The sequence below is a fragment of the Bubalus kerabau genome, chromosome 1 (genome assembly GCF_029407905.1).
Source record: "Bubalus kerabau isolate K-KA32 ecotype Philippines breed swamp buffalo chromosome 1, PCC_UOA_SB_1v2, whole genome shotgun sequence".
In the NCBI taxonomy this organism is placed as follows: Eukaryota; Metazoa; Chordata; class Mammalia; order Artiodactyla; family Bovidae; genus Bubalus; species Bubalus kerabau.
Window position 1 is genome coordinate 154,133,196 of NC_073624.1, and position 20,085 is coordinate 154,153,280.

The 20,085-nt window shown below is 44.8% G+C and overlaps 2 protein-coding genes and 1 long non-coding RNA gene across 7 annotated transcripts in view; 2 read left to right on the top strand and 1 right to left on the bottom strand.

Moving 5' to 3' along the window:
* The first annotated feature begins 328 nt into the window (after positions 1–328).
* On the top strand, positions 329–14,843 carry VDAC2 (voltage dependent anion channel 2). Of its 2 annotated transcripts, XM_055536642.1 has the most exons (10): positions 330–487; positions 691–745; positions 1,816–1,884; positions 2,694–2,743; positions 6,525–6,677; positions 6,774–6,826; positions 7,861–8,088; positions 9,011–9,161; positions 12,971–13,028; positions 14,280–14,843. In XM_055536642.1, exons 2-10 carry the CDS (start codon positions 715–717, stop codon positions 14,369–14,371), a joined length of 885 nt encoding a protein of 294 aa, XP_055392617.1. In that variant the 5' UTR covers positions 330–487; positions 691–714; the 3' UTR covers positions 14,372–14,843. The 2 variants fall into 2 exon arrangements, with proteins under 2 accessions (XP_055392627.1, XP_055392617.1); XM_055536652.1 differs by lacking the exon at positions 7,861–8,088 and having other exon boundaries at positions 329–487.
* Positions 13,061–19,006, bottom strand: COMTD1 (catechol-O-methyltransferase domain containing 1). 3 transcript variants are annotated; one of them, XM_055536598.1, is made up of 8 exons: positions 18,791–19,006; positions 18,517–18,644; positions 18,167–18,272; positions 17,960–18,078; positions 17,807–17,861; positions 17,424–17,557; positions 16,317–16,380; positions 13,061–14,193 (listed from the first exon to the last, which is right to left on the bottom strand). In XM_055536598.1, exons 1-8 carry the CDS (start codon positions 18,882–18,884, stop codon positions 13,898–13,900), a joined length of 996 nt encoding a protein of 331 aa, XP_055392573.1. In that variant the 5' UTR covers positions 18,885–19,006; the 3' UTR covers positions 13,061–13,897. The 3 variants fall into 3 exon arrangements, with proteins under 3 accessions (XP_055392573.1, XP_055392586.1, XP_055392580.1); XM_055536611.1 differs by lacking the exons at positions 13,061–14,193; positions 16,317–16,380 and adding an exon at positions 16,929–17,261 and having other exon boundaries at positions 18,791–19,004; XM_055536605.1 differs by lacking the exons at positions 13,061–14,193; positions 16,317–16,380 and adding an exon at positions 16,929–17,181 and having other exon boundaries at positions 18,791–19,003.
* Positions 17,231–20,085, top strand: part of LOC129620937 (uncharacterized) — a 71,402-nt gene continuing 68,547 nt past the window's right edge. For both annotated transcript variants that reach the window (XR_008698933.1, XR_008698936.1), the window contains exon 1: positions 17,231–17,651. This is a non-coding gene — a long non-coding RNA (uncharacterized LOC129620937). The remainder of the gene's footprint in view (positions 17,652–20,085) is intronic.

Genomic DNA, 20,085 nt, shown 5'->3' on the forward strand with positions numbered 1-20,085 from the left:
CGCCCAGTCGCGCCGAGCCCAGCGCAGGCACGCGCCTGACGCCCCGCCCTGCCCGTGACGTGCGCGCGCGGGGCCTCCACCCCATCCCCCGCCCGCGCGTTACCCCCCGCGCTGCCTCCGCCGTTCCCCGCCCCCTCGACTCTGGGGCTGCCCTCGTCGCTGCCTGACCCAAGGTCCGGCAGCTTTTACTTTTCCGGCCCCCGCTGAGGGACCGAGGCGGCCCACCCCAGGGGAACGGGTGCGCTCGGGACGCGTGGTCGTTTCGGAGCAGGTTGGAGTGAGCAGCGGGCGGCGCTGCGGGGACAGGCGCGGCGGGCAGCCCCAGGGTCCTGGCGGGGGGAGGACAGGGTTGCGGCGGGCGGAACGGTGTCTCCTTCACTTCGCCCTCCAGCCGCGGCAGCTGCAGCCCGACACTGAGCGAGCTGAGCGGCCTCAGCTGCTAGCGGAGCGGCAGCGGCGCCTTCCCTTCCCCCCCGGAGACCACCAGGTACCACCACGCCCGCCTCACTCGGACCCTGGGCCTCGGCTCCGGCGGCCAAGCAAGACGCCTGAGTCGGACTCGGGGTCGGCCCTGACTCCCTAAGATGGCCGCGCTGCCCCGCGGCCCCTCTTCCCGATATCTGAGACCCCCTTCTGGCCCCTCGATTCGCTTTTGACCCCCGCTGACCGCACTTCTTGTCCCTCCCTCAGATCACCTCTCCCCACGGCCTCGCCATGGCGACCTATGGACAGAACTGCGCGCGGCGTAAGTCGAGCGGGGTTCTCTGCGGGGTGGGGCGCCGGTGGCCGGGCAGCCGAAGCCTGTTGACCAGAAAACCGCCGCTTCTTTCCTCGTATGCTTTCCAAGGGCTTGTAAACTCACCCCTTTCGGTAGCCAGTCCACTGTCTGACTTCCCTGGCTCTGCGGAGGAGGGTGTGAGTGGCACGGATTTCGCATAGGGGGACTAGGCCTGGAGAGTTGGTCTGTGGCCGCATTCACCTTCAGTTTTTGGACGTGCGTTTGATGAACTCAGAAGCAAAAAGTTATTTGTCAGATTCAGCCTTTGGAGGATTGGGCCGATCACTTTTTTAGAGGAAGTAGTAACCCCCCTTCCGAGAGCGCAAGGTCATTACATGTGCTCCTAAGGGCGTGGACGTGCTGTGTAGAATGAATGAGCTGGTGTGGCGAGCTCAGATTGCTTGCCCTTAAGCCTCATAGCATTGGCCGAGGACTTGAGTGTCATATTAATATGTTTAAAGTGTATTGGATGTTTAGTTGATGCAGAAGCTTGAGTTAAACATAGATAGCTGCATTTTTTTAAGTTCCAGTGTTTAGGTTGTCCAAATATGAATTACTTTTCTCTTTCCATTCTAGAATATTGCTTTGGCCACAGTGCGGATACTAAAGGATAAATGGGGGAGGGTAAGGGGACATGTGTTAGTATTTTATTTTAACTCGGTTAAATTGGCCCATTTCAGTGAATTTTGGCAGATACATCTTTACGTATAGGTATATATGTGTATGTGTTCGATTTTTTGTACTAGTCCCTTCCTAGGAAGTGAGGTTATAAACACTGTGTAAATTTAGGAATAGAAAGTCTGGAAGGAGTTTCCCAAGTTTGTATAGTTACTTAACTGTTGTTATCCATTTTAGAAATAAGCCTTTGGTGCTGATCTCTCTCTCATGGAGTTTTATTGTCGTTTTATTGTAGATTATAGCGATTTCAAAAACCAAGTTGGCCTGCTTGGATTTAATGATAGCAGTGGGTCCTAAGCTAGTTTTTGGGCAGACTGGGAGAACAAGGACATTAACACAGGAATGTTTCTTCCCACCAGCAATGTGTATTCCTCCATCATATGCTGACCTTGGCAAAGCTGCCAGAGATATATTCAACAAAGGATTTGGTAAGAACTGTTTAAAAAATTCTAGATTAGAAGTGAAAATGTGTAAGTTTGTACTGCTTGGTGAAATTAATAATTTCTTCAGATAACTTTCCTGGTGAAAGAGTACCCTAACAGTCTGCATTCCCCCTCCATCCCAGTTTTCTCCATTTTTTCATTCTTTAGTTCAAGAAATTTACCTTTAAGGAGAAAAAAAATTTATGCTTTTATTTACTTTCAATGATACAGTTTAGGCCTTTGTTGACTAGAATTATTATTATTATTATTTTTTTACTGTTTTTGGCTTTTATGGTGGTGACTTCTAAAGGATTATGGGGTTTTTCAGATAAATTTGGGTTTTCTTGAAGATTTTGTTCCATACCCCACCCTCCCTATCCTTTTAGCTCTTTTTGAAGTTGTTTAGATTATTAATCCCAAAATGCAGTATGCCTTTGGGACAAATGTTGTAAATGCCTGTATTATAATAAGTTGTTGACAATTCTCGTATTTAAATTGAATTGATTGTCTGATCTGATATTTAGGTTTGAAAAGCATTCTTTAGTATGTGCTTTGTCAAAAATGATTTGAAAGCCTTTTTGAGGATGGGTGCCAAATACACATTGACACACTAGGCAGAGCTTTCTGGAGATGTTCTGTCCTTTACATGTTAGTTTATAGAATAATTAAAATTGTTTTCATTTAGATACTGTGTATTAACACATATTTATCTTCTAAATATGTGAATTTTTTCTTTTTTAATGTAGAGTCAGCCATTGGTATGCATCTTTTTGTACAAAAGAATCATTTTGTTCTTCTTTGCTTTCTACTTGAAGGTTTTGGGTTGGTGAAATTGGATGTGAAAACAAAGTCGTGCAGCGGCGTGGTGAGTGTTGGGCATTTGATAAGTTCTGACAAACTTCTATGTAACTTTTCAACACATAAAATAGTCATAACTGAAAGATGTCTACCCATTTTATTTTAAAGAAGAGGCAACAGATAATTTCATTTTGAGAGAATTTTATCTTGATTTATTTTGGCTTTAGATATGATTTCTGATTTTCATGTGTTTAGCCATGCACAAGAAATTCAGGAAAGACACTTAGTCTTGTGGTATTCTGTTTACTCAGTAAGATTACAAGCTTGAAGGTAGGAAACTTGTTACACTTTTTTGTAGCCCATTTAATACCTTTGAAAAGCATTCGGGGGACTTCCTGATGGTCCAGTGGCTGAAACTTCATGTTCGCAGTGCAGGGGGCCTGGGTTTGATCCCTGGTCAGGGAACTAGATCCCACATGGTACAATTAAAGGATACTGCATGCTGTAACCAAAAAGGGGATGTTGTACACTGCAGCTGAGACCCAACACAGGCAAATGAATAGATAAATATCTTTTGAAAAAAGAAAAAATACTTAAGAGTCCTGGGCATAAAAATATTCAATAACTCTTTATTTGGGTGTACTAATTATTTATATAGTGGTCATAATCTAGCAGCCCTCCTTGGGGGGAAATTTCCACTTGTATTTTGTGAATTTAGAGAGTCTTAAATTTGAGTATTTTTAAAGAGGTTAATATTTTGATATTTGTATGTCTTGATTCTGCTTAACAAACTCCCTCAAAGAGAGTAAAGTAAAAATAAATTTTGTGCAATTTTTTTTCTCCTAAAATTTTTTGAGATTCTTTAGGGGATGGGTATAGTGTGTGCATATTGAATGTTATTTATTTAGATAAATTCTTTCTGTAGTTAACTCCCTTAGTGTATGCAATTGGTGTTTACTTAAATTAATAATTTTGTAGTTTCTTAATGCCTAGATTTGGATTTCTGGGGTTTTATATTGGTCACATCTGTTTGGTTTCTTTGGTCAGAAAGGAAGCCTGAGTATTCAGTGTGAGTGAGTGACTTACTAGCCCAGGGGAACAGGTTACAGAGAGCAGTGACTTGGTGTTTGTTCACTCTTCTAACTTGTTGGCCCCTTTTAAACAAGTTGCTGAAACACAAAAGCCCTTCTTAAAAAAAGTAGAAGATTCAGTTCTAGTGTTTAAAATTTTACTTGCTGGCTGAAGGGACAAAATCAACTTTAAATTGGGGAATAATCAGAGCAGTATATCTAGTACTAGATTGTTTGATAAATCAAAATCTTTGTTTGAAAAGAAAAGCTTATTGTGGACAGGAATTTTATGAAATTAGACTTAAGAACATGAAGGGTTTAGAGAAGCTTGATTAGATACAGTATGTTTTAATTTACATTTAATGTATGTAATTCAAAAACATTGTACTGATCTTAAAATAGGTACCTGGCCCCAAGTAGTCCCATTAATGCCTGGTTCTGTTTTGTCACCTGAATTGCAAAGATGTCTAGGTTACCCCAGAATGTAGACGCCTAAGTGTCTTCATGAGGAGTGAAAGATATAAGCTCTACCGGTGGTGTCATCTGACCCAATTCTGGTCCCAGATCATAGTGTGATCTTTGTTTTATGTCTTGAGCACTCCTAGGCATGTACTCAGCATATATATACATATAGACATAGCTCAGTCTATGGGCTGTTAGGTGGCAGTGGGTAGGACCTCAAGAATCATTAATCATTGTCACTCAGGGTTAAGAATAGATATTCACACATACTTACATTTCAAGTATCTGTTAGAACACAGCTCCATATATTTTATATTGTTTTAATAATGCATTCCTTTTGTGTTCAGTTCAGTCGTGTCCGACTCTTTGCAACCCCATGAACTGCAGCACACCAGGCCTCCCTGTCCAGCACCAACTCCCGGAGTCCACCCAAACCCATGTCAGTTGAGTCAGTGATGCCATCCAACCATCTCATCCTCTGTCGTCCCCTTCTCCTCCTGCCCTCACTCTTTCCCAGCATCAGGGTCTTTTCAAATGAGTCAGTTCATTATATCAGGTGGCCAAACTATTAGGAATTTCAGCTTCAACATCAGTCCTTCCAGTGAACACCCAGGACTGATCTTTAGGATGGACTGGTTGGATCTCCTGCAATCCAAGGGGCTCTCAAGAGTCTTCTCCAACACCACAGTTCAAAAGCATCAATTCTTCTGCACTCAGCTTTCTTTAGCGTCCAACTCTCACATCCATACATGAGCACTGGAAAAACCATAGCCTTGACCAGACGGAACTTTGTTGACAAAGTAGTGTCTCTGCTTTTTAATATCCTTTTGTGTAGAGCATGTGAAAATATGCAAAATTTTGACAAAATCAGACCCATTTAATCCTCCAGAGGTAGGAGGTTTAAACTTTCTAAAGTTGCGATAACTGAGACCTGGAAAAGTGTCTTCTATAGTGTTACTCATTTAGTAAATGCCAGCCAGAACTTGATATCAGGACTCCTAATTTTATATCCAGTGTTCTTGCTAACACAATCTGGTGCATTTTACTATGGGCATTGAGTGCTAAGCTTTGACTCAGTTTCTATTGATGAAAGCATGTAATTTCAGGAGATAGTATGTAAGACTCTTATATAGTGTATATGACCTAAGGAATTGAGTCTGTGTCACTGCAGAGCAGCAGTTACACAATTGATGTTTTGTAAGTGAAAGATGATTGGTCTTTTCTCCTATGGATACAGTTTGGGATATTTCCGCATTCTGCAAGTATCACAATTTCAGGTTGAAATTCTCTTCTTATCTCTAAAAAGTTCGTATCAGCCATTTTTAAATTTGGCTTTCCCATATAGAATATAACATTGGTAGTCAAATTAGAACCCTCAAGGCATTTTAATATTTTATCTTGGAAAAGTTCAACTGCTTGCCTGTATACTAAGCTCATAAAGATTAGATTTCTGGATTATCTGTAGCAGATTTTAAATTTCAGATACGCTCTTTCCATATTATACCTTCCTTTTCAGTTGGTGTACAGTTAGGGATTGGCAAGTTATTTATATTTGCTACAAACAGAAGATTATATGATATATTTCAAATCAGTCACTGCACAGATTTTTCTTTACTGATCATCTCTTCTACAGAGTATAGTTTATATTATGGATGATATGAACCAGTTACAGGGAATTTCCTTCCACCAATTTTTTTTTTAATTGAAAATGTGAAAGGTGATTGGAAAGACATAGAACCTGATGAAGACTGTGTCAGAAAAACAGAATATTGAGGTTACCAAAGAATTAAAAACTTTGTGTCATAGATTCTTTCAGTGGAGTGCTTTTCCTTTTAGGGGTTTTCAGGGACCATTTCATAGTAAATTGTGTGTAAACTGATTTTAATGGAGGGAGTCTTTGATTAGCCATACTGACCTATTTAGTGTTTCATTGAATACTGGGTAGATTGGAAGCAGTTCTAAAATATCCATTCACTATCCCTCTCCCCCCACTGATTTTTTTTTTTTGAAACTCAGAATCACTTAAGCAGAAATTTCCTTAAAAACTTTATAGTTTGTTGTTCACTTGAGAATCATATTCCAGTAACTTTTGATTCGTTGGTTGAAAATGTCAGCAGTAACAAGATGGTAGTCAGTAATTAACAGGCTAGTTTGTCACTCTTGTATTTACTCAGTAGCAGAGGGTTAGGAGTGTTTGGGAAGCTAGAAAAAGGTATTGGTGAATTACTAAGGGTTTCAGTGGGATTTGTGTAAGTTAGAAAGTGTATTATTGTAGGCTTACGAGAAAGTTTCTGAACTTTTTTATTGTCTTGTTAGGAATTCTCAACATCTGGTTCATCTAATACAGACACTGGTAAAGTTACTGGGACCTTGGAGACCAAATATAAATGGTGTGAGTATGGTCTGACTTTCACAGAAAAGTGGAACACTGATAACACTCTGGGAACAGAAATCGCTATTGAAGACCAGGTAACATTTTGAAAATGTGCTTTAGTGTTAATTATTTTATTTTTGTGTTTCAAAAAGGAAATAAACTGAAAAAAAATTGGTTTTCTCTTGAAATAGATTTGCCAAGGTTTGAAACTGACATTTGATACCACCTTTTCACCAAACACAGGGTAAGCACGGGCATTTTTATCTGCTTTAAGTTTAAAGCTTTCTTTGGTGTATTTAAGGAAGGTACACATTCAGGTGCCGTGTGTTGGCAAGTTTCTGTTTCTGCCTTTGGAGCATGAGCAGTTTGGTTCTTGGCTTGCCTTCAGCTATTTGCCTTTTATCACTGTGGCACTAACTTGGAATGAACATTTTTTTTTAATAGGTTTTTGTGACTGATAACAGCTCTGCAAAGCATTCTGCCTATGGTGGTGGCAATCTAGTCACCCCAAGTGCCTTTGGCTTTTAGTTCATTGAGCTGTGGGTTGGTTTTTTTTTTCTTTTTTTAGCCTGTTATGATTATCTTGCTACGTGTTTGGAGGCATACCTTAGAGATATTGGAAGTTTGGTTCCAAATCACCGTAGTAAAGTGAATATTGTGAAAAAGCAAGTCTTCCAGATTTTCTAGTTTCCCAGTGCATATAAAAGTTCCATTTACACTAGAATATTGACTAGTAAGTGTAAAATAGCATTATGTTGGGGGAAAAACAATATATATACCTTAATTTGGATGGCATCACTGACTTGATGGACTTGAGTTTGAAGAAAGCCTGGCATGCTGCAGTCCATGGGGTCGCAAAGAGTCAGACGTGACTGAGTGACTGAACTGATACCTTAATTAAAAAATACTTAAAATGCCAACCTTCATCTGAGCCTTCAGTAGTAACATCAAAAGATCAGTGACCACAGATCACTGTTACAAAGATAGTAATAATAAAAATGTTTGAAATGTTGTGAGAATTACCAAAACGTGACACAGAGGCACAAAGTGAACAAATGCTGTTGGAAAAAACACCAACAGATTTGCTTGATGCAGGGTTGCTGTAAACCCTTAATTTGCGTGTGTGTGGGGAAGCACTACAAAGTGAACTTCAATAAAACAATGAAGTATGTCTCCACTCCCCATTATAGTGAGGTTCATTTAAATCTGTTTTGTACCCTCTGTCTATAAATCTTTTTTTACTGGCATCAGTTTTAAGTCAGTTTGTTCTTTTTCTAGAAAGAAAAGTGGTAAAATCAAGTCTTCTTACAAGAGGGAATGTATAAACCTTGGTTGTGATGTTGACTTTGATTTTGCTGGACCTGCAATCCATGGTTCGGCTGTCTTTGGTTATGAGGGCTGGCTTGCTGGGTACCAGATGACCTTTGACAGTGCCAAATCAAAGCTGACAAGGAATAACTTTGCAGTGGGCTACAGGACTGGGGACTTCCAGCTACACACTAATGTGTGAGTATTTCTTTTTTGGGATATTATGATGTGGGACCTCAGAGTGGTGTTGAGGTCCAAAAAAGATCATCTTTGGGCATTTCTTGAGTGCCCTCTTCGAAGTGTATAGAAATGTTACTCTCTATAAAAAATGTTACTCTGAATTTTTTTGCTGAGAGAGTAAAGTAAATGTTCATTTCACATGAGGCTTGATGTGCTTGGGATTTTTGGAAGAGGCTAAGACGGGGTCTCCTTGGTGGTCTCCTGGTTAGAATTTGGCGCTTTCACTGCCATGGCCTGAGTTCAGTCCCTGGGCGGGGAACTGAGATGCCACATGCTGCACAGTGTGGCCAGGGAAGAAAGCTGAGATACTGCCGATTGTACTAGTGCTTCCATGTGATTGTCTGTGATGCGTAAGGTGCACGTTTGACAGGATTGCCTGAAGAGTTTTTTCTTAACCCAAAGTAAATGTATATGTGGAAAGGACTTAAAGAATTCTTTCCCTTACAAAAATGATGCACTGGTATGTAACAGAAGTAAAAGAAGAAAACCAGAATTGTCCATAATCCCACCACCTAGATATATAATTTTTGTTAACTATTAATGCTTTGATGTTGTACCTTTTTATATGTGTGTATATAAAATACATGCCAGAAAGACTGTTTCATAACCTTCTCCACTACGTTAATGTATTATGATCATTTTTCTATAGCGTTATGTATTCTTAGTGATTGTTAGTGGCTGCGTGGTAATTCTGTTTAATGGATATACCATGATTTATTTGACCAATTCATGTTTTTAAAACTTGAAAGTTTTTGGTGAAACACTAGAGACCCATGTAAGCAATGGCTTCTATTTAAATGTAATGCTATAGTGTCAGCCATGTGCCTTAGACATTATTACGTCGTCTGGTCTAGATTGACTAATTTAAAATATCTCATAGCAACGATGGTACAGAATTTGGAGGATCAATTTATCAGAAAGTATGTGAAGATCTTGACACTTCAGTAAACCTTGCTTGGACATCAGGAACCAACTGTACTCGCTTTGGAATTGCAGCTAAATATCAACTGGATCCCACTGCTTCCATTTCTGTAAGTACTCTTGTGGGCTTAGAATGGGATTTTCATTGTGAGACTTAATCTTTGGGTCTATTAGATTGTGTTGAAAATTGTAACTGTGTTTGGAAATTGTAATTGTGAACCACAGTTTATACACAAATTGAGATTAGAGCTTAGAATGCTGGTTTTTCTGTGGAGATAGTGTTAGATGTTTGGTACCCAGGCCACAGGAGTGTGTTTTAATTACCCTCCAAGCTACTGAAGTAGTACGAAAGGTGAAACTGTTGGTCGCTCATTCATGTCTGACCCTCTTCGACCCCGTGGACTGTAGCCCGTCAGGCCCTTTGTCCATGGGATTCTCCAGGCAAGAATAGTGTTGCCGTTCCTTTCTCGAGGGGATCTTCCCGACCCAGGAATTAAACCCAGAACTCCTGCATTGCAGGCAGATTCTTTACCGTTTGAGCCACCTGGGAAGCCCACTGAAATACTATAGATGATAACTGTGAGCCCCAATCCTGTCCAGGCCCCGGGGAAGCCAATGTTTTGGGCCCTGGGCAGTTCTCATTCTTGCTGGGAACTAACAGTAATATGTTACTTTGTGTCTGACTTTAATGGTTTACAAAATATCTTCTGATTTGATCTCAGCAGCCAGTGATACACATGCTGTTTTGCAGGTGAAGAAGCTAAAGCTTGGAGAGGAGAAGGACTTAGTCCACTGCTAGGGAGGGAAGAAAGTAGGGATAGTCCAGGACTGGACATGCAAGTCTTTCAGTTTCCCTCCTGTCTAGGGTATCCAGGTAGCTCATTTTGCTTTGCCTGGGACTATCCCAGCGTTAGCACTGGAAGTCCTACAGAAACTTCCTCCCCTTTACCTCAGGTTAATTGAGTTGCATGGCCACCCTAGTCCTGTCCTTGGACATTTTCTGCTGTTTCTTCCTTCAGTCATAGTGGATTGTGGTAGGAGGGAGTGCAGTGTCTGAGGGTGTGGAGCACCGGCTCCAATGTCAGGCAGATCAGTAACTATTCTGTGTGTTGGTTGGTTAGTTACAGGTCAGGCACTGTTTTTGCTGGAATGAGAATTAAACCTTCATGAGAGTTACTTCTGTTACATAAAATGATCTTCATTCCTGGGGACCATATGTTTTAATAGTTTAGGCAATTAAGTTTTAACCCCATTCTTGTTTCTTAGCAGAGTTGTTATCAGAGAGAATGAGAAGCACCCAGAATGTTTTTCCCATTGGCAAAACAGTGATTCATTTATATTCCCCTTCTCTGTTTCTAACTACACCTTAGCAGTAAAACCCTCAGGATCCACACTATGCTGTGGTAGCTGCATTGCTGTTCTTTTCAAATGTATGTTTCTGGCACCCTCACAGGTTCAATACCAGCAGAAGATGCAACTCTTTCAGTCTAAAATGGGAAGAACACAGCTTGGGACTTGTGTATCAGTGAATGACTTCTGAGGATTAATTTGGAAATGTATTTAGCATACCCCACCTAAGTTGTGCTGCTGTTCCTATAATCAAGCATCACCCTTGAAGCCTTGCATAATGCTCCATCAGTTTTGTGGTTGATTCCTGAAATAGTAGGAGCTATTTTATTGTCTGGGCTCTTGATTTGTTTGGCAGGCTTCCCAAGAGGCGCAGTGGTAAAGAATCCTCCTGCTAATGCAGGAGACGCAAGTTTGATCCCTGGGTTGTGAAGACCCTCTGAAGAAGGGAAGGGCAACCCACTCCAGTATTCTTACCTAGAAAAATTCCATGGACTGAGGAGCTGGGCGGGCTGCAGTTCACAGGGTCACAAACAGTCAGACATGACTGAAGTACTCAGCACCCTTGATTCGTTTGGTGCAAGATGGTTACTGGTGTGCATTTCTGCCTTAGCTAACTCACTCACATGGTCATTGGAGGCTCATGGAGACTTGGCTGCAGTGCCAAGTGAGCACAAGTGTCGTTTATGTGACTTTTGCCTGTTTGTTAAAGACTGCTTGTTGCTACCTTTTTGTTTCCATAGCACTCAAAATGCTGAAGAGCAAAGGTACCTGCCTGGGCAGCCTTAGGCCATGGAGATTGGGATGAGATGATCCCATTACAGCCATAGGCCTCTGGTGTGGCTTAATGGTCTTAGAAGTGGGAGAGAATGGAGCTAGAAGCTTCTGACCATGTCTTGCTCTCCAGAATTCCTCGTAGCCTTTGAAAGTCTGTGACTAAAATCCTAAAATAGTGGAATTGTAGAGGGAGGGTAGGGATCTGGACTGGTCAACAGTGCTCCATTGGAATATCTTCTGAATATAGACTGAAGCACAGTCTAGTTATATGCAGCCAGGACCCAGGTTTATTCATGAGAGGTGTAGGAAAGTGAGGTAAAGAAGTTGTAGTCAGTCTGTTTCTTCAGAGGAAGTGCTTATCATTCGGAGATGTAGAACATGCATGGTTTAGATTCTTAAGGAAGACCCTTATAAGTACTGTGTGTCATAGTCACAAATTTAAACGATACACACGCCATATGTTGGAGGTGGTGTGTATGTCATGTTGTGTAGGTAGCCTGGTAAACTTCCATTACTCACATTCTGGTGTGGTTTTGTTGTGTTAGATTAGATTCAGCAAGAACAGTTTTTATGCAAGTACTTAGGATTTTGTGCTCTGTAGACAATTTAGGGTCCTCAAAGATAGCAAGAGTTTTGTGTTCTGCTGACAGTTTGAGTTTAGTAGATAAGAATTAAGTGGGGCCTGATTTTTGCTTCAGTTCAGTTCAGTTCAGTTGCTCTGTTGTGTCCGGCTTTGCAGCCCCATGGACTGCAGCACACCAGGCTTCCCTCTCCATCACCAACTCCTGGAGCCTACTGAAACTCATGTCCATCACGTTGGTGATGCCATCCAACCATCTTGTCCTGTGTTGTCCTCTTCTCCCGACTTCAATCTTTCCCAGCATCAGGGTCTTTTCCGATGAGTCAGTTCTTCACATCAGGTGGCCGAAGTATTGGAGCTTCAGCATCAGTCCTTCCAAAGAATATTCAGGACTGATTTCCTTTAGGATGGAGTGGTTGGATCTCCTTGCAGTCCTTAGGACTCTCAAGAGTCTTCTCCAACACCACAGTTCAAAAGCATCAATTCTTCGGCACTCAGCTTTCTTTAGAGTCCAACTCTCACATTCATACATGACTACTGGAAAAAACATAGCTTTGACTAGGTGGACCTTTGTGACAGAGGCGTGGGTTGGTGGTGGCCTGCTGCATGGTCGAGGGCGTTGAGTGCAGCAGTGCATGGGACCTTTTGAGGAGGCTGCCATTGTCTTCATTACCTCCACCATAGTTTGGCCTCAGGTCAAGCAACAGGGAGGGAACGCAGCCCCGCCCATCAGTAGAAAATTGGATTAAAGATTTACTGAACATGGCCCACCCATCAGAACAAAACCCAGTCTCCCCCCTCAGTCAGTCTCTCCCATCAGGAAGCTTCCATAAGCCTCTTATCCTTATCCATCAGAGGGCAGATAGAATGAAAACCACAATCACAGAAAACTAGTCAAACTGATCACATGGACCACAACAGCCTTGTCTAGCTCAAGAAAACTATGAGCCATGCCATGTAGGGCCACCCAAGATGGACAGGTTATGGCAGAGTTCTGACAAAATGTAGTGCACTGGAGAAGGGAATGGCAAACCAGTTCAGTATTCTTGCCTTGAACAGTATGAAAAGGTTTTTGCTTAACTTAATACAATGTTAAACTTTATTATCTCACATGGAAAAGTGAACATGTCATGATTGCATGATAGGGAAATACCTAGGGCCTTTGTCTCTCCATTCAAAAATTTGTCTTACATTTGTTTTTGCATTTTATCTTAGGCAAAAGTCAACAACTCTAGTTTAATTGGAGTGGGCTATACTCAGACTCTGAGGCCTGGTAAGTTTTAAGGATTGTTCTGATAGTATTTTCAAAATCAGTTTTCATTTCTTAGCTTCTTTTGTAAACCTTGCAAACATACTGAAGAATTGACAAAAGTACAGTGAACACATGTTTACCTTTTGCTACAATATTTTATTTATTTATTTATTTATTTTTTAATGCTGGGCTATTTGGAAGTTGTGGCTATGATGACATTTCCCTAAATGGTTTAGCATGCGAACGTTGTCCTTCACAGCACAAGACTGCTTACTTACTTTCTTGACTTGTGCCTGAAATGTCTTGTAGTAATTTTTATTTCTCCAGTTATTGTTCACTCATTGCTTTGGTTGTTTGATCTCTAGAGTCTCATTTACTTTACATAATAATTGGAGCCTTGCTTGTTTTCCAGAGCAGTACTTCTCTAATACAAAGGTGCCTGAATCACTTTGGGAATCTTACTAGAATCCATAGATCTGGGGTATGGGGTTCTGTCTTTCTAACACGCTCTTAGGTGATGCCGGTGTCACTGGCTCTTGAACCAGCATTTGATTAGCAAGATTCTGAAGCACTTGCAACCTTTCCCCCATACTTTGACTACTCTGAAACCTGAAGAAAAGAATGGTGCCAGGAACACTCGTCTTCCCTACACTGACCAGTTAAACTAACATTTACCGTGTTTTCTCTCTCCTTGTCTGTATTCATAATCCTTTTCTCTTTTTTTTTTACCCACATATTCTTACAAATTAAATGTATATTTTGCAAACATACAGACACACCAGCCCTAGCATACATATGAGAGTAAGACATTTTTAACTGCATCACTTTAAAGACATCATAACTACAGTACTGTTTTCACAGGTAAAGAAATGAACAGTTTAAAATAATACCTAATATATAGTCAATATGCAGATCTCCCTACTTGTCCCAAAATGTGTCTTAATTGTAGCTTTTCCTTTCCTGGGGTCCAAATTGTCTTTTAGTCTGGATAGTGCATTGAACAAGATTGTATTTTCTAGAGCTATTTTGAGTTGTTTTTTTTTTTTTTCCTGTTTGAGCTTTATTAACATTTTTATGCTCTGTGACTTGATGCTTTCCTTGCTCAGGATCATGCCAAATGAATTGCCTGGTCTCTCAGGTATCCCAAGTGCCCTCTGGTGGTTGGCGCTGTAGGTCATCTGACAAGCTGAGAAAAAGTGACAGGCTGTGAGGTGACTGCTGACTCCCATGAGGTGTTGCAGGTACATGATGGTTGTCTGCTTTTGTTTACAGGTGTGAAGCTTACACTGTCTGCCCTGGTAGATGGGAAGAGCATTAATGCTGGAGGCCACAAACTTGGGCTTGCCCTGGAATTGGAGGCTTAATTCAGCTGAAAGAAACCTCTGGAAATGGGTATCAGAAGATTTGGCCTTAATATATTTCCAGTGTGACCAGCAGGCTTCCCCCACCCCACCCCCCGAAGGTGATCAAAACAAAGGATGATCTAAACAAGAGCTGTATTTTAAATATTTAGACAGTTACTTGTTAGCTGGTTTCTAGTTCAATTGGTTGTCTATCTAGTTACCAATACTGCAGTCATGCAGTCACCTATACATTATTTAAATGTATTTAACTGTTAAATGCGCTACCCACCAATAATGAAATAGACATTTATGAAAACTGTGCAGCTGTGTGCATGTTTGTTTTTATGCTCCTTTTAATGTTGAATATTGCCATTGAATGAGATGGATCAGTGGATGTCTTAAGGTTAAAATTTTTTGTTATATTCAACCATCATTAGAATTACTTTTGGTATCCTGAAACATTACAAATTATAAATAAAATGAGTATACATTATTAATGACTCCAAGTATTTGCAGAGTTAAAAACTTGGCAGCTAGGGTCAAATATTCCTGGTAGGATATCTAGCTAGTACTTTATTTTTCCAGTGAGCATTTATTTTGCTCTTTTTATAAATATGTGCCACAGAGTCCTCTGACCCGAGAATAACTCCATAAAATGTTTAGACTACAGTAAAATAAGAATATAGGTGACTTCATATCTTCAGTTTGTAAATTTGTATAAAATCACATTGGATCATTATTAACTCCTGGAAGGACTAGTGAGTAAGTGATGGAGAGAAATGAAGGGCTATTGCTATGGAAATGATCCAGGCCCTAGTTAGGTGGGATGGGACTGGGTGTAGGGGAGTGGAATAGGGAGTAGACAGTGTCAGTACCCAGACAGTCTGTACGGGCCCCAGTGAGAGGTCTAACTCATTTCTTTCCAGGTAGACACTGAAAAGCTTGGGCCTAAGTTTGTGAGCAGAGTGGCTTCAAGCTAGGTGGCCATTGGCCTTAATCTGAACTTGAACTGAATGATAGCAATTAATAGATGATTCTGGTTGGAAAAGTAGGAAGGGGGAATTTTGATAGTATCATTGAAGGTTAGAGAAGAGTTTTATTCAACACATTCATAATACTAGATCTGTGGCATAGTTTGTAGACAGAGAACAAATAAGAAAATGTAGTACTTGGACTCATTATCCAAAAAGTGATACATGGTGAAAATTTCTAGGTCAAGAAGAATCCGGTAAGAGAAACCCAGATAAGCTGTCCACACAGATGGAATGTGGGGCACAAAGATCCCTCTGATTTTACTGTTTGTCCTAAGGGACTGGCTGGAGTGCCCCACTGTATAATAAGACACACACTTAATGGCAGTAAGGTGGGATTTGAACCAGTTTATTTTGAGTCATGCAGGACCTATTGCTAGGAAAGAAGGAAAACAAGAAAAGATGTCTGCAAGCTAGGTGTGAAAGTGTCTGTACTTAAGAGTAGAATGGACCTGTTCACCCGTGTGCATCCTAGTATGCTTTTATGATCGGGAGAGAGGGAAACAGGTTTTCAACCAGGTTCCTGAGGGTTGTCTGAAATGCAGGGTATATCCGAGACGCTAAAGGGTTATGAAAGTTGTCAGCTGTGGGCTCATGGGGCTCCTGTGGCTTTGGTTCTGGCCTCTTCCAGGTTTCCTTCTATTTCAGGGCTACTGTGGTGGCAAAACCTAATTGTATTCTAGGCTGATGCTATTTCTGCCTGAAGCCTGAGGCAGTTTTAGTGGAAAGAACACTTCATATATGAGCCTGATCTTCATTTCTGGTATAGAGGTAAGATCTTCCTACAGACTGGGGAGGTGTAAACAGGTTTAAACCAGAAGAGTGAAGCACCTGCCCCCCTCCCCCCCCTCACCCCCTCAGCTTACATAGGCTTATAGAAGACCTAACATTCTCTTTGTCTCCCTCTGGGGAACTTGTTAAAAATTGCCTCCTACCTGTTGGACTGTCTGCTTCACACCTCTGGCCAGTGATCCCATGTCTCATGTTCCTCCAGGACTTCTGGGGAGGACAGAATGTATATATTCCAGTCAACACTGAGGTCCTCAGTCAAGTGGCCTGGTCTCAGGTGGTGGTGACTAGGGCCTCCACTGCACAGGTGAAGCCAGGTGGTTTTGTGATGACATGGGCACGTGGCCAGCAGAATTGGTGTAGCCTACAGCAGTACCCAGTACCCTTTCCTGCCGCCAGATACCAGTTTGTTCTCCACTAGTGTCCTAGCTTCATTGAACAGTAACTTCACTCGTTTGCTTCTCTTGGGAAGAGATGTAAAGAGGGAGTCCAAGAGGCCTCTACCAATCTTCCAGCCCTTCTGTCCCCTGGAGGTGTATCTCCATAGGGATCTGGGGTTTCTAACCAGTTACATGTGGGTGGGTCAGTTAAAACTTAATATCTTGCCTCCAGTCAGCTGGAAGCTCCTGTGGTCAGGCCACAGCCCCCCTAGTGCCAGTGGGTCCTCTGGAGTATGCCAGGGAGGGGATGAATGGCCAAAGGTTCCCTTTTGGTGAAGAAGTGGCTTTCCCTCCCTGCACCACTGAAGCACAAGAAGATCGTGTCCCAGGCCTCACTTTATTGTCAGATTCAAAGCAGGTGTGTAATGGCTGGGGTTCCCAGGGCCCCTCCCTTGATGCCATTCATTAGGGACCAGCCCTAGATCTTGAAGGCTAAGGTGAGGCCGTCGCCCAGGGGCAGGAGGCTGATGTGGACCCTGGCATCCCGCAGAATGCGCTCGTTCAGGTTTCGTACACACTGGGCCGCCTTGTCCTGTGGTTTAGGCTGCAACACCTCTCCTTGACACAGGACCTGCGGAGGGGCGGGGCATCGTGGGGGCGGGGCCTGGGGAGCCTGAGCAGGAGGCGGGGCGAGAGCTGGAGACCTCGGACCTGAGCAGGGCAGAATGGAAAGCCCGGGAACTCAGTTGGAATCCCTGGGGGAGGAGCTTAAGTGACTGGGCAGGGCTTTGGAGCACCGGCGAGGAGAAGCCTGAGGAAAAGATGCACCCAGGCCAAGAGGGTCTCTTCTACCCCCCGGGGGCTGCCCCTTACACTGAGCACAGCGAGGACACCTCCGGGTCGCAGCAGCTGCAGACACCGCTCATAATAGGCGGTGCAGTTTTCCTTATCGGCGTCCACCACAGCGACGTCAAAGGTGCCGGCCTCACCTGCGGCCAGGAGCTCGTCTTGCGGGGGAGGAGGGGCAGAGACGGCTGAGTCCGCAGGCCCCAGCAGCCAGCAGCCCCCGCCCAGGCCGGCCCAGGCGCTGTGGCCATTCAGGTACTCGAGGGCGCTGGCCTGCCACCCTGTGGCCGCGGACTGGGTGGCGGGGGGCCTGTCACGCCCAAGCCCGCCTGGCGGACCGGGTCACTGGCTCACGCCGGGTGGTCCCATTAGGGAAATGGCGCCCAGGCCCTTTCCACTCCGTTGCTCACCCAGGGTCTCCAGGGCGGGCTTCAACCGAAGGTCGATTTTGTGCTCCTCTTCAGCCTGCAGGAGTGGGGTCAGAGTCAGCATGTCCCTTCTCCTGGAGCTGGGAGTGGTTGGGCTCCAGGGGCCTGACGAGGGCTCAGGTGTGGGACACTTACCTGCCTCCACAGGGGACGCCCCAGCTCGGGGGGCCCTGCGTCCACCTCGCAGGTCACCACGCACCCAGCCGGGGGAAGGGCCAAGGCCAACGCTAGGGCTGAGTAGCCTGTGAAAGTGCCTGGGGAAATGGACACGGACAGGCTCAGACCAGAGTAGGATGACAGCCTGGTGACTCCAGTCCCCGGTGTCCCCGGCCGTGTGCCTACCCAGGTCCAGTGCCTTCTTAGCCTTGATGAGGCGAGCCAGGTTGGCCAAGAGCTGGGCCTGCTCGCGGGTCATCATGGAATCCCCCTGTGGCTGCTCCAGGGTCAGCTGCGTCGAGGGAGGAGAAGGTCGCACTAGCTCTGCTAGTCACCCCCTCTGCGCCCCAAGTTTATAGTCCCAGGGGCGTGGCTGTGGGCGTGGCTCAAAGGCGGACCCTCCGAACGCTCACTGTGCCCGGCCTAGGGAGCCCGGAAGCCCAGAAAGGGACACTGCCGCAGCCCAAGGTCACACGGCCACGTGGGTCCCTCCCAGCCCAAGCTGGGCGCCCAGTCCCACTCTCGGCCCTGCTAACCAGCCGCAGACTCCGCAGCGCCGGGTGCTCCCGTATGGAACGGCTCAGCAGATACTGCCACAGGGGGCTGTCCTCAGGCGGCAGCAGGCGCTTCTCTTGCCGGGATCGCCAAGGAGGGAACCATCTCCCTGCCGGGGAGGGGTGGTGCCGGGTCAGGGCCTGGGTCTCGAGTGCCAGGGGTTAGTTAGCCTCAGCCGCAGTCAGCCTCGCTTCTGCGCCCGCCCGCCTCCCCTCGAGGCCTTTGCCTAGGGTACCGAAAGCCAGAGCTACTCACCCAGGAAGAGGCCGCTGGCGAAAGCAGCGCCCAATGCGGCCGAGCCCAGGGCCAGCGCAGCGGGCACAGAGATTCGGGGCACTGGCTGGGTCATGGTGCGGGCCGGAGGCAGCTGGCGTCCAGGTTACTTGCGCTGGGGCTACTGGGACCGCCGCAAGACCCGCGGACCCTCGCGGCTCCGCCTTGCCGGGGCAGTGTCCTCGGAGCCGCGGTCTCGACCACCATCTGGCGGCCACATGGCCTTACTGCAAGCCCCCGCCCGAGGGGTTCTGGTGTCATCTGGTGGCCATTTCAGCAACTGCGCCGGGCAGGGAGGAAGCACTACATCGGGTGTTTGGGTTTCTTCCTCCGACACCAGAGGTCTAGAGGCCTAAGTCCCAGAGGAAAATTTGAAGTGGCTCAGACTGTAAAGAGTGTACCTGCAATGCAGGAGACCCGGGTTCGATCCCTGGGTTGGGAAGATTCCCCTGGAGAAGGAAATGGCAAGCCACTCCAGTAATCTTGCCTGGAAAATCCCATGGATGTAGGAGCCTGGCAGGTACAGTTCATGAGGTCTCAGAGAGTTGGATACGACTGAGCGACTTCACTTTCACTTTCTGGCTATGCTTCTTCCTCATTGCTACCGTTTTTTCTGAGAACCCCTTGGGGCATATGTGAGTGGGTGAGTAGACTGTCGGTATAATAGGATAGTAACAGGTACAAAATAATAGAAATTAAAGGAGCCCTGGGAGTGACTGAATCAAAGGAGGCCTCTTGGGGGAGGTCACCAAGGATGTCAGGTTGAAGGAGTGTGTGTCTGGGGGGTACACAACCATAGGAGGGGTTCAGGAGCCCTGGGGCAGGTCTGGTTGATGGGGTGCAGAGACAATATCCTTAGCTAGAATCCTGGGTGCCAGCTGGACTTGGGTGTGAGATCTCGGACCCATCAGTCTCTCTGAGCCTCTGTTTTTCCTTTGTGTAAAACTGGGACCATCATCCTAACATTAATGACACTAGGGCACACAGCCTGGCACACAGTAGGTGCTCCAGAAACGGCAGCCGTGGTTATGGTCACAGGTTGGAGGGAAGACATCTTGAAGAGGGGACATCAGAGGGCAGGTGAGTCTCCCTTGCAGGTCTGTTCAGCAGGGATGCAGGGATACTGGCCTCTGAATAGCGAGGAGAGCACCGGCTGTGTGCTGAACGGGGTGGGCGAATGAGAGAAGCTGTCCTGGCTTGTGTTCATGACGCTGAGCTCAGAGACCACAGGACACAGGGAACTGGTGAGCAATCCCAGCTTCACAATTTCCTCTTCT